Raw genomic sequence first — 16,107 nt, 5'->3', positions numbered from 1 at the left:
AGTGACTCTAATTATCAGTCTCTTACCTTTATTAATAGGTTGGAGTAAGTTAACTTCTCTAAGGAGCAAGGAGACATTATGGCTGAACTATAAGGCTGCCTTACAATAGTTAAAATATCACGTTCACATTTTTTTTAAATGTCCTCTATGAGGCTGGGCAGGTGGGTGAGAAGAACATCAAATATGGAAAGGCAAAAATAAAAGATAACACATGGCTTATTTATAGACGGGAGGGCAAAGCACTCTGGAAAACTGGAGGAAACATTTTAATACATTTAAATCTCCATCTGCACAGTTTAATTAACCATTAGGTAAACTTTTTCCTAGACTCCCACAATCCTGCTTTATCCCTCCTTTGCTCTGGTTGGTTTGTGGTAGAAGTCAACTCAGGTGTAATCTATGTATTTAGTGACCAATATTTTTCTTTTCTTAGCTTCACTAGCCAAAAATCAGATGATGACTATGAAGACTATGCTTCTAATAAAACATGGGTGTTGACTCCAAAAGTTCCTGAGGGTGACGTCACTGTCATCTTAAACAACCTACTGGAAGGGTATGACAACAAACTTCGTCCTGATATAGGAGGTATGAGGAAGCTTTGGATTCTGTGCTGAAGAGGGGATACACCAGCCCTAGTTACTTAACGAGAATAACACATCATTATATTTCAAGAGCCAGGAAGATTTAAATTATAATCCTATAATTTTAAATATAAAGAAAGGGTATATAAATAGCATTCAAGCCTGAGGGTAGCAATAGTGAAGCTACAAACCTGCTAGATACTTTCCTGGATATTTCAAAGACTTTATTTTTTTTTTTAATTGTTGTTATTTTATAAAAACTTCTGATGAAGACTAGCAGAGAAGATACTGGGTACACAAAACTATGTAACAACTGGCTAAAATTTCAGTGATATTAGCAATAAGTAGTATTTGGCACCATAGTGGGGGATGGGCTAACCTAGGCTAAGCCAAACTAGGTCTACTGGTCTCTCATTCTACTATATAGAATCAGCATGTGAGCTGTGAGAATCCTTTCCATGGAAATAAAAAAGAACAAGAGAGGTGAAACATCATGAGGCTCAATGTTTGGGCTTAGGATTGTCACATTCACTTTTGTCTAGATAGTATGTGTCCAAGTAAGATTCACCAACTCCAAAGTCAAGAGACAACAAAGTAACCTCCCTCACAGGAAGGAAAGGGTGTGGATGTCAGTGCTGATGAAGAATTCCATCTGCCACAGAGCATTTGGGCATGGTACTTTCAAGGAAAATGAATAAAGATGAGACAAGTATGCTTGAATTAAAGCCCAGAACGATCTCATGGATCTTCTGCTCATTAAATGCTTCATTAAAATAGATCACATTAATTTGATCTTGACTGTTACACCACCTATTTTTAATATTAGTTCTGTTTGACAGATTGGTGTGTAATGGGCTTCTTGATGGTTTCCCTTTTACTATCCACACAGTTACAGCATCTAGTAGGTCATTAGTAAAGATTTTGATTTGATGTTGGTTGGAGATGCGTGAGGGCAAAGTGGTGATAAAAGAATCAGCAAGAACAATGTTGCATTATTGTTATTTATGTCTACTGTGAACTTCTAATACATAGTTCCTCAAAAGCTCATTAATCATGTTTCTATACACATAAATCAAATGGGGTCAGCAGGTACAAACAGATTCAAGATCTTGGAGGGGAAAAATGATAAAATTCAGGATATTTTTTGAGAACGCTATAGAAACGCAAACTGAAAGAATGTTTTTTGATTTCTTTACTTTTGTATACTCTCACAAAGCAAAGCCAAAAACTATCACACTTGCTTTTTTGAAACAACATGCTTAAAAAAGAGATATGTCTTTGAAAGAAATTATGAAAATCTAAAATATCAACTAGTAGTAAATTAGTCCTGAGTAAACGATTTCTAATGCAGCTAAAGGAGCATAGGCTAAGAAACAGACTAAAAAATGTATTTTTGTTCCTGGTTAAAACAAACAAACAAAAAACCAAACAAACACATATTCCTATAATTTTCTTTGCAGTGAAACCAACATTAATTCACACAGATATGTATGTGAACAGCATTGGCCCAGTGAATGCTATCAATATGGTAAGTTTCATAATTTAATTTCTAGTTTTAGCTTTGAAATAATAAGGAATATATTTTTTAAAGGGAACCAAGAATTTGCAAATAAAAGGCAACCTTAAAGACCTATTTTTTCATGTAACTTGAAGCTGCTAAAAATTTAAGGATTTTTGTCATAAAAATCAAACATGGTTAGAAATGAAATTAATGAGCATAATTGCAATATCATATTAATCCAACAATTACTGTATACCTTTTAAGTACCACCTACAACAAAATATGAAACTTTTTTGAAGATTAATGCTATAGGAACAATACTTTGATTCAAACTAGAAATATTTCTCAGAGAAATATTCATATTTATAATATTTTCAGTCTAAATCTGATTTGAAAAACTTCATTTAGTTTATAGCACAACAATATAAGGGAATAAACTTATAGTATATTTTAATATAAATAATATGGTAAAATAAAATAAACATAAATGCCTTTAAAATACATAGCAGAAAAATACTATTTCAATACAAGCAAAATATAGTATAACAATATAATAAATTATGGTGATATGATGATTGATAATTGGTATTTACTGTACTAGAATAAATTTATTCTATGCAGATATATATACACAGACAGTGATATAAAACTTCAATGATGTAAAACTTACATAATCATAAAAATAATTCTCAGTTGTTACATTCTTAGTATTCTGACGAAAACTCTTAGTATTTAATGACTGTGTGAGTAACAATTCACCTTGTCTTTGCTGGCAGTGTATTCAGAGTTAGGGCTTAACTTTGTATCAGAATGATCGTTTCTGGGAACTGTCTCTTCATTTTGTAACATGTTGTTTCTACACCTTTGCATTTTCATTTTTATTTTGTTTGGTACTAAAATATGTCCACGTTTATTGTGTCATTTTATTTCTCAACTCAGCATTAATTAGCTAAAATATAGTTCATAAAATTATTTGTTCTCTTAAATTTTTTTTAAAAGCTTCAAGCAGAGAACTAAATTGTTTATAAGGTGGCAGGGCATAAACAGTGGACAGACAAGGAGAGTCCAGAACACTGTGGAAGCAGCCAGAGAAGTGTATCCTGATGGTGTGTGTAGTCCTGAACAAACAATGCTTCCTCTGCTGTCTCTTGCTTTTCAACATAAAATGAAGTTTAGGGTGCTGGAGAAGGGAGGGGCCCTTCTGAGTGAATCTTCCATAGTCTAAGAACTCTAAGTTGATTCTATTTGTTCTGCTTTTCCTATTTTGAACCAATCAAGATATAAAGTAATACGTGGATCAGGGATGATTATTCAGAAACACGAGGATACTATATAATTTAAGATATTATGTATTATTATAAGACTTGATTATTTGGTATATTGACATAAAGCATTTAGCCAGAGGACTGACCCAGAGTAAAAAACTGCTGAAGAGTCACACACACACACACACACACACACACACACATGGACACGGACACGGACACGGACACACAGACACACAGACACACATGACACAGACAGACACACAGAGAAACATACAGGTATACACATATACACACAAACACAGACACACACAGACACACACACACAGACAGAAACACACAGAAGACACACACATACACACAATGGCTTCAGGATTTTTTTTTTATCATCCACTGTCATACTGATGGCAAAGTCAAAATGCAAAAAATCCAAGTATTTTAGGCATGAAGGCATAAATAACCATATATTAAGAGTAGTTTTTCATTTTTAAAATGAGGATAACAAAGCTCAAATAATAAAGAAGTATTTTTTTTTTTTCTCAAGACTACCTGTGAGTGTGGTAGCCATACTAGATCAGTATTCTGATTTCAGGCATGCAGGTCTGAATTCCCACAGTAGTTGCTTACATTTGGCTGAAGTCACCAACCTCCACTATAGCTGATAGGCTCTTGAGGTGAATCAATGCATTCATTTGTTGTTATTACATTTAATAACATATTTCATGGGAGAGATTAATTCAGCATATGTATCATTACTAATATTTTAATAAAATTACTTTATTCTAATTAACTCACAAATAAAAGCATTGTGTAGCTAATTAAGTATGATATTTATTTTTATCTACTTTAGAGAAAATGAAATAAGTAACCATAAATTCTAGGAAGCTGTCTTTCATGTTTGCTATTTGTCAGGGGCAAAGCATTTTGCATATCTTGTATTCTTACAAAAGTAACCATTTGAGATCTTTAGAACCCTTTTTTTATTATGAAGCAGCTGAACCTACAAATCTCCATTTAAGTGCCACTTGAATGCTCAGGACTTTGGTTTACTCTGCAATAGCAAACCTGGAACACTTAGTCTCTTAGGAGACATTTAGAGATACCCTCTAAGGGTTTGGGTGGGACAGAAGGTTTGCTACTAGTATCCAGGAAAAAGAAGCAGAGATAATGATGGCCAGGGCACCACCTACCTACTCCCCTCACCAACAATAGTGAGCTGCCTCCCTGCTTTACATGGGTGTGAAGGAAGGTATTTATCAGGGATTGGCTATCTGGTCAGAAATCAAAACCATATGCAACTGGTGTCTAAGACAGATATGGTAGTGGCCTCATCAGCAAAGCTCCTTCTTCCTTTTGGTCTATTCAAAACTCAAACAACATTGTCATCTCATCCTGGCAATAAGCATGGGGCTGAGCAGCACAAACACTAAATCCTCTGTTCTTTTTAAAACAGGAATATACAATTGATATTTTTTTTGCCCAAACCTGGTATGACAGACGTTTGAAATTTAACAGTACCATTAAAGTTCTCCGGTTGAATAGCAATATGGTGGGGAAAATCTGGATTCCAGACACTTTCTTCAGGAACTCCAAAAAGGCTGATGCTCACTGGATCACCACTCCCAACAGGATGCTGAGAATTTGGAATGATGGTCGAGTTCTCTACACCTTAAGGTATTATTTGGGGGGAAAGGAGTTCTTGGTGGAAATAAAAGAACGCAATGAACCCTATGCTTTTAGGAAGAAAGGAAGGAAGGAAGGAAGGAAGGAAGGAAGGAAGGAAGGAAGGAAGGAAGGAAGGAAGGAAGGATGGGTGGAAAGTGAAGTGTGTGGCTCTTTGTTTTCTAGCTTGCTGTCACATGAGGTAGGGCAACTGTAAAATTCCTATGTACAGAACTTATTGAATGGTGTGTGAGAAAGGACTTGGTCCTAGAATTCATATTAATGTTCTTTTCTACATAACAAGAATGATGTTTCCCTTGTATTTTCTATTTGGATGAATTAAGTAAGCACAGATATAAATCATTAGGAAAGATGGAGCCACTACTTCCTGGGCTATGTACACTTCTCCCTACCTCCCACTAACTTACCTCCCATTCTTTAATGTTTTTGAAGTATAGCTAGTAATTCTTAGCTGTCAGGTAAGATTCTTACCCCACATCTTTGTTAGAAGTAAAAAGAGTGATGGGTAAAATGCTAACCAGAGGGCATGATATGGAAATATGCCAGATGTAAAATTTACTTGTATATTAGCAAAAATTTAAATAATATGCCTCTAGATTTTAGCATGTAATAGGTATCAGTAAAATATATTTATGCTTTATAATTCTTAATACAATATATATATATATATATATATATATATATATATATATATATATATATACCATAATACTTTACAAGGGCCCGAACCTTTACCAGAGTTAGGTCAGATGCTGTAAAAAATGGCTCCAACTGTAAAAGTAACCCATTGTGTTGATTTTAAAGTCATTGGGAATTTATTAAATTACTGAAAAGGCAATGACTAGAATGAGAAATGTGAAAATCAAAGTCTGTATTATAAATCAAAGCTCATTCTGGATTTTGAAATATGCAATCATTCAGCCTACCTCAGGTCTTGTTATCATTTTATAATGTAGTCATTTTTGAGTTTTATTAATTTGAGGAAGCACTACAGTGTTTAATTATGGAAACATCCTAAAAGTGCCAATTATTATCTGCTTAAGGCTTGTGATAATGTATGAATATAGAGAAAGAAAGATGATTTTAGCTTAGTTGCTTATCTGAGCTATAAGTGTCTATATATGTACGTGCACATGTCTACAGAGCTATATATTTTTGAGTCTATATTTATATCTGCAATCTATCTGTATTGTCTTTTTTAGTAATATCACTTTAATTTTGAGAGACAATTCTAATAAAAATAAAATTTAATTAAAATCTCATTTGTGAATAAAGCCAAGCTTTTCTTTGAAGAAAAATCATAAAGAGACAATGATTAAAGCCTCCTGCTGCGAGGAGTGATAAGCCTAAGTACAAATCCTGTGACTTGTCCATGGTCATGTGACCTTGAGTAAGTTCAAATACAACAGAGCCCTACCAGCACTTTCTTAGTAAGGAATAGTTCACATAATCCAAGCTTTATAGGCAATTAAAGATGCACAGAAAAAAATCATTAATTGCTTTATTATACTACAAAAAGTTTAAATGTCCCCAATTAAAAGTTATGCTAATTGGAAAGTCTTTTAAATTAAATTTTTATAAAATAACAACTTTATCACTTAAGCAGTTATATTGTAGGTTGTAAGAAATACAGCTCACAGACGTGAACATTCTAAAAAATACTAATCATCACCATTTCAGTGTGACCTTTTTCCATGCATCTCCAAAAGTGATCAGAGCATTTGCATTCCTTTAGATTTAGACTCCTGGAGTCTCAGTCCAGGGCTTGAAACTCTGAATCTTGAGGCTTTAATTGTGTACAAACTGAGACTCACTGGTTAAGGCTTTCCCAGTCTCTCAGTGTATGTGCATTTATCATCTCTTTTTTGTGTCTTTAGATAGCCCACTACTCTATAATGTCCTATTTGATGGCTTCATAGTGTTCTGTTGTAAAAGTGCACACAATTCCATTGCATGACAGAGGTATTTTAAAACCCTATGCCTATGGCAATTTAAAAACAGCAAGTTCTTGCCAACAGAAGGCTTCGTGTTAATTAGCTGATAAGATCAGAGAACTGTCAGCATTCATTTCGATGCAAACGTTAAATGTGCTTAAGTTCCTAAAACAGTTTGTTCTCTTAAATAAGTTAAATATATTCACTGAGAAATCTCCAGTGTGTGCAATTAATTTGTAAAAATAAATAAGATAAAATACAAAACAAGGAATCACATGTTTTGAATAAATAGAATTGAGGTGAATTAAATCGTTCTACTTGCTATGTGAAAATATTTGCTTGGAAATAATTTTTACCTGGAACTTAGAAATTTTTTTTCACTGAGGATCATGCTGCTTTACCAATCAGAATGTCAGATTGTTCTAGAAAAGACGTCAGTGTGGATTTTAGAAATGATGTTAGTGCTTTTCTCTGTCTGTTTATTGTCATTCTAATTAGGCTGACAATTGATGCTGAGTGCCAGTTGCAGTTACACAACTTCCCGATGGATGAACACTCCTGCCCCCTGGAGTTCTCCAGTTGTAAGTAATAGTCTCTCTGTATTGTGCCCTGTCACTGGTCATTCTGATTGCCTCATCAACTAATAGAATGCATCATAGACGTTGCATAGTGGCATCAGGCTATGTTATTGATTTTGAAATCTTCTTCATTGTAATTACAAATTGTGGCAACTAAGACAAACTCTGCAGAAGAATTCAATGAGTGGGAAACTTTGAGAAAATAGGCAATGGATGCCCAGAGTCACTGCTGAGAGGACTTTAAGATCAGGCCTGGACTCAATAGAAATGGCACAATGGTTGATTCTCTACCGCCAATTCCCTGATTCAGTGGACTCAAAAGAGTGTGATAACACAATCTTAGGCAAAGTGTACCCCACATTAACCTTGCTTTATTAAAGCTGAGAAAACGACAGTCCACAGTTAATTCTAAAAATATTGTCCACTCAGGAAATAGTCACTACCAATCAGTTTTATGATATAGGAGTCGTAGTAACCACTATTAAGAATTATTTTACAAAATAGTTAAGAAAATTCCTATGATCGCTATGGAAATCATACTCAAAGTCACTACTTTGCCCTGATTGTAAACATAATACTGTTTTTGGTAAGGATCTTCTATTTCTCTATGCTCTTTTGTGTGTTCTCATTGGCATTTCTACGTACTAATTTTCATTTTAAATTTCTATGTATCTTAAAACTGAGTTGAAACTGCATCCTAATACCATCCTGTATTACCTCTTCTCCTTGTTCTCTGTTAAACACTAGTTCTGCAATTCTAGTAACCAGATAGGTGCAGATGACAGACTCAAGGCCAACATGAGATACTTATTTACTTATTTAGCAATCCTTATTTCCAAAAGTCAGATCAAAAGAGGCAGGGAGGGAGGATACTGAACAGTTTGATATCTGTTAGTGTAAGTGGTCATGATATTAGGAACTGGAGAAATATCTTTATTGCATCTTTCTCATAGTTTCCTATGTCTACATGACTCTCATAATCATGAACTATTGGCAACCCTTCACTATGAAACACAACCTTATGTTTCTAATCTTCATTTTGTACTGAACACTTTTGTATTATCTCAGGTGATATAAAGTACAGACACAACAATTAGAACATCATTTATTGTTTACATTCCACACAATTAAAAGTGATTTTTTTTAAAAGTCAGTTTTGACTTTGTTACTTTCAGTCTTTTCTAGGAAGGTGTGATAAGGATTCTGTTAATTTTCCCCAAAGCAGTACCTTCCAGTCCAGGTGCTTATATGACTTATAGTGCAGACTCTCTTAGCATCTACAACTTGTCCAAGAAAGTAGTTGCTGTCTGTGGCCATCCACTGTTGCATTTAATGAGAGTGTTCTCATTTCATGATAGATGGTTATCCACGTGAAGAGATTGTTTATCAATGGAAGCGCAGTTCTGTTGAAGTGGGTGACACAAGATCATGGAGGCTGTATCAGTTTTCATTTGTTGGATTGAGGAATACCACTGAAGTAGTGAAGACAACTTCTGGTGAGATGCTCTTGAAAAGAATTTTAAGTGATTCATGCAGCTTGCAAAGCTTTTTGATGCACATCCTTACATGCCATTCAGAAAGACCATGAAGCACATTAATTTCTTAGTCAAAATGATACTTGGTATTCTAGTAGCATGGAAGAATATACATGTATTCTATCAATTCAAAGCAAATTGGATTTAAAGAAGTTTAGTAGTTTATTTACTAATTTCTTAAAATGAATTACATTTTTTTCATAAAAAGAAAATGTTTATTAGATATAAATTAATTTATTCCTTTTAGGTCTTATGTTCCTTAGTATATTGAAATTGAAACATTTTCAATAACCACAAAAATAAATAAAGTAGATGAGGACACATTCACTTTCTAGTAATTCAATATTTTAAAAATCCTTTTATTAAGTCTTTGAGACCTTCATGTAATGTTCAAATCCCACCCTTACAACATTTTCATCTCTTCCCACCCTACTTGGTGATTACTATTTTTTTCTTACTTTTGCATCCAGTTTCTGTCACACAACTAGTGTTGGAATTATGTCTGCTATGATGTATAAAGATGACGTCTATCAGAGGTCCCATTGTAAAGCAAACAAACAAAAAACAAAACGCGAATCTTCCTCTACCAGAGGCTATCAAATGCTAATAGCTCTTCATCTAAAGGATTATGTATTTACCTTCTTCTGGCTGGAGTTTGCATAGTTCTTATGCATATTGTCACTATCAGAATTGCTGTGAGTTCATATGTGATTCTGGATTGCTGTGTCTGGAAATTACTGTTCAATTTAATAATTCTATATTGGCTCTAAAATGGGATAAGATAATGTGCATTGCATTGCATAATGTGACCTGTCTCAAGTCATGACTGCCTCTGTCATGGGCTATAGATAGTGTAACATTATCTGAAATTGATAGGTCCAACTTTCCAAATTGCTTCATATATATTAAAAGAACTACTCACTGAGAGTCTGTGTATATTCTATACACATATATTTATACATATTATACATAAAATGATACTGGCATTTAGAGAACTGCCAATCATTAAATGCTGCTAAAACTACATTTGTTAATACACATATCCAGGATATTAATTAGTAAGAGAAGCTGAAGGTCATTATTTTTATATGAAGTACCATGACTTTTAATGGTAAGTAGTGTGGTCTGAATGAGAATGGCTACTATAGACTCATGTTTGAATATTTGGTCCCCAGTTGGTTGACGTGTTTAAGAAGGATTGAGATTTAAGAAGGTGGACTTGTTGGAGGAAGTACGTGCTGGTTTTATGTCAACGTGACACAAGCTAAAGCCATCTGTGGGGAGGGAATCTTAACTGAGAAAATGCTTTAATACAATTGGGTTGTAAGTAAGACTGTAGGAAATTTTCTTAATAAATGATAGATTTGGGAGGGCCCAGCCCAATATGGCTGGTACCATTCTTAGGCTGGTTGTCCTGTGTGCTATACAAAAGCGTGCTAAACAAGTCATGGGGAGTAGGCCAGGCAGCACTTTTCCTGTCCACTTCTGTCTCCAGGTTCCAGCCTGGTTTGATTTCTTCTCTCTGCTTTCCTCAAGGGACTACGATTCAGGATATGTGAGCTAAATAAACCCTTTCCTCCTCAACTTGGTTTTGGTCATGGTGTTTTGTCACATCAGTAGTCACTCTAATGTGAGCTGTGTCATTGTGGGTAGGCTTTCAGCTTTCAAAAGCCTACAGCATTCCCCCAGTTAGCTCTACCTCATGGTTGTGTTTCAATATTCAAACTCTGTTACTATTCCAGTATCCTGCCTGTGTGCTTGCTCCCATACTCCCCATGATAGTCACAGACTCACTCTCTAAATATATAAGTCCTCAATAAACTCTTCGATAAGATGTGTTGGCCACAGTGTCTTAGCACACTAATATAAAAGTAACTAATATAAATGGTATGATTTATTGTTTCAAAACTCTCTGTGGGAGAAAATTAGACATATTTTGAGATGAGAAATATTTCATATGTGTAGCCAGTTTGAACTCTGAAAAGCTGAATGTGTGTTCTGTGCAGAGTATTCTAACAACTCAATGTTAATATACCAATGTAAATATGTTCCAATTTTAGAAGTAAACATTAGGCTCTTACTTTATTATCTATTAATATTAAGGCAAATCATTGAAATATACACCTAAGTGTCAATCAGATTTCCAATGGTTCTTTCTTATAAAATTTATAGTACATAATTTTTTAAATTTTCTTTTTTTAATTTAAAATTGTTTTTATTCATTTTACATACCAACCACAGATCCTCCTTTCATCCCTCCTCTTGCTCCTTTCCAGGTTCCCTTTCCCCTGGCCCATGCCCCCATCCTCTCCTCCAAAAGGGTAAGGCCTCCCCTGGGGACTCAGCAAAGCATGGTGCATTCAGTTGAGGCAGGACTAAAGTCCCTCCCAGCTGCAACAAGGGTGAGCAAAGTGTCAAACCATAGGTAATGAACTCCAGAAAGCCAGCTCATGCACCAGGATAGGTTCTGATACCAGTGCCAGAGGCCCCTCAAACAGACCAGCTACATACACAACTGTCTCCCATATGCAGAGGGATGTTGGGGGGGGGATGTGGATCAAGGGGAACACTCCTCCACTGTTGGCAGGAGTGCAAACTTGTACAGCTACTTTGGAAATCAATATGGCAGTTTCTTAGAAAATTGGGAATCAGTCTACCTCAAGTCCCAGTGACACCACTCTTGGGCATATACCCAAAGAATGTTCAATCATATCACAAGGATACTTGCTCAACTATGTCCATAGCAGCATTATCATAATAGCCAGAACCTGGAAACAACCTAGATGCCCCTCAACCAAAGAATGGATAAAGAAAATGTGGTGCATTCATATAATGAAGTATTACTCAGCTGTTCCAAAAAAATGACATCATGAAATTTTCAGGCAAATGGATGGAACTAGAAAATATCATCCTGAGTGAGGTAACCCAGACTCAGAAAGACAAACATGGTATGTACTCACTCATTAGTGGATACTAGATGTAAAGCAAAGGATAATTTTTGTATTGAGTTATTTGGAAGGTACCGTATCTGTTGCTCAGAGATGAGAAGAACCAGGAACTAAGTGAAACTGAAATCTCGAAATCAGCCCTCAGCACACCATTCTCCAAACTACAGAAGCATCCTATCCTTGCACCTCTTTTATCACTCACAGTTTCTTCAAAAGATTTCTTTGTTTTGGGAAAACAAACGATGAGGTTGAAGCAGTGCCTGAATGCATAGAGAAAGGTGTCCTTTTGTTCCTTCATTCACAGGGCTCCTGATAGTCATGTACCAGAACATTTTTTTCCATTTGGTTCAAGCGGGGTAAAAAAAAATCTCAAGATTACCTTGGCACTAAAGCCTCCCATATATAAAAGTAATATAAAAATAATCTCCAGTAGCTATCTCTTCCAGAAAGAGAAACTGGAATCAAGTTCTGCTGTACATTCATTTTTCTATATTTGTACCAGCACCCTAAAACAGCATCCACAAACTCATGACTAGCACACTTTTTGTTTATTCATTTTGCTCCAGTAAGATGTTCAGCACAAATGGTAGCAGAGGAAGGATGCTGCTGCATTGTAAGTCCTTAGTATAAGTGCCCTCCCTTGCCATGTCACGTGGAGACTGCCTATGGGCATTCGTTAAGACAATTGTACAGAAGAGAACGATCCAATCACTATAAACATGATAAGAATTACCAAATTCCCATGATAATATTAATCTCTCTCTAAGAAATTACAGTGAAGCTATAGGGAATGAGAATGCTAGATTTAATACAATAACTTCTGTTAATGAAACTCAACTTCATTATAATTTTAGTGTGGTGGCTAGATTTAACATCTACCATTTCTTTCTATTTCTTATTCTCTGTCTCTCTGTCTCTCTCTGTCTCTGTCTCTCTCTGTCTCTGTCTCTCTCTCTCTCTCTCTCTCTCTCTCTCTCTCTCTCTCTGTCTGTCTCTGTCTCTCTCTCTCTTTTAAATGTGTTTCCTGAGCATTTCTATTTCAATGGCCTCATTGAAAACAAAGCCTGAATTGAAAACTAACATCAACACCAATAGGGCAGCTTGATACTTGTGACAATTTGATTCCTTTAAATTCTAGAAAATCTTATTCAGAGTGCCTGACCCAGTTGGGGGTCCTGTGCTCATTGCATGAGCTGGCTGTTTGAAACCTGGGGCTTATGCAGGGACGCTTGGCTCAGTCTGGGAGGAAGGGACTGGACCTTGTCTGGACTGAGTCTACCAGGTCGATCTCAGTCCTCGGGGGAGGCTTTGCCCTGGAGGAGGTGGAAATGGGGGGTGGGCTGGAGAAGGGGAGGGGGGCAGGAAGGGGGAGAACAAGGGAATCTGTGGCTGTTATGTAGAAGTGAATGGTATTGTAAAATAAAATAAAAGGAAAAAAATAAAAAACAAAAAAATAAAAAAATTCTAGAAAATCCATGGAAGAACTGATAGAAGGTGCTGTGAGACTGAGGAGAGTTATAGGCAGATGTAGAACAATGTAGAATGGAATGCATTATTCACTTGATGATTTCATAGCATGGCCAAAAGCAGCTGTAAGACCAGTGGGTTCTCTGTCATTTTGATTAGAGGAGGAGGTTTATTGAGTAATTAGGAGAAAATTGGCATATCAAAGCTAGAATAGTCCTGGTTGATATCAAGCTAACATCAAAAATGTCCAGAGCATTCCTAGAGCTGATGACACCAACCTTTTGGAGATGAGCTTTGTGTGTGACTCTAATGATGCTATTCATTTGTAGAATGTTGGGAAACTGTGGAAAGACAGAGCAAAGTGGTTCCTGACTCAACATGGCTGAAGCTAGAGCCCTGTTCTCAATGTTATTTTTCCTTAAATTACCTTTCTGTATTTTTAGCTGAATGAACAATATTTTTAATTAGCCAAAGTAGCAAATCAGAATCAGTTAATATGCATAGAAGTTACTATAAAATATAATAAACTAAAATAATATTATATGCATGTAGGTATGTATACTTGTACCCTCAAAACTGAGTATATTGAAAGAGAGGAAGAAAAGGCAGATTGTACAACAACCAGCACCAATGCTTGTACCCCTCTTTTTATAAACAAGATGAAGAACTTTGTACAGGAAGGAATTTCTCACTAGTGAAGTCACTGCTTCTTCACAGTTCTCACATTTACTTTCCCTAGTCATCTTATTTACTCTCAGGACCTCCGTGCCATCCCTTGAAGAAAATATTTTCCAGGTGGTAAATTAGTGTAGCACTTAGTGAGTATCTTCAGCCCCGTTACTTTATCATCACGAATCCTGATGGAACAATCCTCCTTCCAAACCCCATCTCTTCTTGATGGTTCATTATCTGACAGCAGCTCCACCATGGTCCCCGTGAGCCAGGCATGAACACTCAGAGTCATGTCTCTGCCTCCCACACCTAATGAATCATGAAGGCTCCTGTGCCTCTGAAATGTCTTGTGTAACTGCCCTCTTTTCTGATGCTGCTGCCACCGTCCTAGTTCACAAATTTGTCTGTTCTTATCTGGACTATGTCGGCAGCTTATTAAGGCATGTCCCTGCTGTCAGCCTCTCTCCTCTAAGGTGTGTGCCTTGTAAATTAAACAAAAGCAGCAGAACATCTTGAACACGACCAACACGCACCAGAATTCCCTCTCTGTGCAAACAGCTTATAGCAATCTACCAAATCACAGTACTCTAACTACAATTACCAACAATGCTGATATCACAGTCGGTGATTTGAGGGTTTTAATGGTTTGTGAGGATCGAGTGCACGTATAGGGCATAAATTTAATGAGCCTTCTCCCTGACACATGCTTTTTATTATTTATTACACTATTTTGTGCCCCCAATGGTGCTGTGAGCCCCACTGTACAAAGTCCAGCATACATCAAGAATGAAGAAAATTCATTCAAACTCACACTATTGTCTCTAATATTTAAGACACCAGTGCCATGCAACTTTCAGCATTGTTTCCTTTGGTTTCTCAGTTTGTCACAAAACTCACCTAATAATACATGCCTGAAATGATCTTGCCTATTCTAATTTATATTCAATCTCAGCTTTCTTTCTCTCTAACAGGACTTTTAAATTAATAAACAATATTTCAAAAAATACATTTCATTTATCCACTTAGCATGTGTGCATGGGCTACAGTGTGCATGTTGCAATCAATTCAAACCCATAGGAGTTGGTTCTCTCTTTTTCACCCTGTAGGTCCTGAGGGTTAAATTCTCACATTATTGAGCATCATCTCACAGGCCTCACCCACAACATCTTATTTCCATTACTCTAAAATTTGAACAAATGCCTGATTCTCCTTAATGCTTTTACTGCTGTCTACACCAGAACAACCTGGAACCTTCATTGACAGTGTGCACTCCTAGGTCCTGGCCACTCATAACCTAAAGCAGCTTCACCTATTAGTATTCATGTGGTTTTCTTAGAAATCATTCAACATAACTGAACACTGTCATGGGATTACTGTAGGCATGAAGTTGGATGTCTACTTAACATTAAAAAAACAAGAAACAAAAATAAAACAAAATGAAAAACTGGAGCACTGGGGAGATGATTCAGTGGGTAAGAATGCTTTTTGTGTGAGCACAGGGACATGAATTTGAATTCCCAGAACTCACATGTAAAAGAAAGCCAAGTGAAAAATGCTTAAAGTGTTTCAGCTTATGGGAAGCCCTTGTAAAATGGAAAGAAATTCCATCACTGTTAGTATGATCACCATAACTAATTATTAAAATCCTATCAGGAACTCTATTATCTTCTGAGAACCTAACTTCTGCCTTCTTTTATATAGGGCCTTTTATACTCAATCTCTGACCCCTCAGGTCACCAAATGTGACAACTACATTGATAAAACTATACCTGTTTCATCAGTTAAAATAGATAATGCAGAATTCAATGATGCATACACCCCATTCAATGTTTAAACCAGCAATTGTTTCTTTGTGATCATATTAGTTTTACTAATAGAATTTGGTCATCAAATTCTCTCCAATTTTTTTTTTTTTTTGTGTGTGTGTAGTGAGCAGAACTTTT

At 35.9% G+C, this 16,107-nt stretch overlaps 1 protein-coding gene across 2 annotated transcripts in view; it reads left to right on the top strand.

Moving 5' to 3' along the window:
* The window catches only part of Gabrg2 (gamma-aminobutyric acid type A receptor subunit gamma2), an 88,696-nt gene that overhangs the window by 25,668 nt on the left and 46,921 nt on the right, over positions 1–16,107 (top strand). For both annotated transcript variants that reach the window (XM_028864290.2, XM_028864289.2), the window contains exons 2-6: positions 434–585; positions 2,042–2,109; positions 4,801–5,021; positions 7,463–7,545; positions 8,901–9,038. In XM_028864290.2, the coding sequence (XP_028720123.1) occupies positions 434–585; positions 2,042–2,109; positions 4,801–5,021; positions 7,463–7,545; positions 8,901–9,038 (662 nt within the window). The remainder of the gene's footprint in view (positions 1–433; positions 586–2,041; positions 2,110–4,800; positions 5,022–7,462; positions 7,546–8,900; positions 9,039–16,107) is intronic.

This window comes from Peromyscus leucopus, chromosome 8b (assembly GCF_004664715.2).
Source record: "Peromyscus leucopus breed LL Stock chromosome 8b, UCI_PerLeu_2.1, whole genome shotgun sequence".
In the NCBI taxonomy this organism is placed as follows: domain Eukaryota; kingdom Metazoa; phylum Chordata; class Mammalia; order Rodentia; family Cricetidae; genus Peromyscus; species Peromyscus leucopus.
Note: the sequence above shows the minus strand (reverse complement) of the source record. Positions and strands in the feature narration are given on the sequence as shown.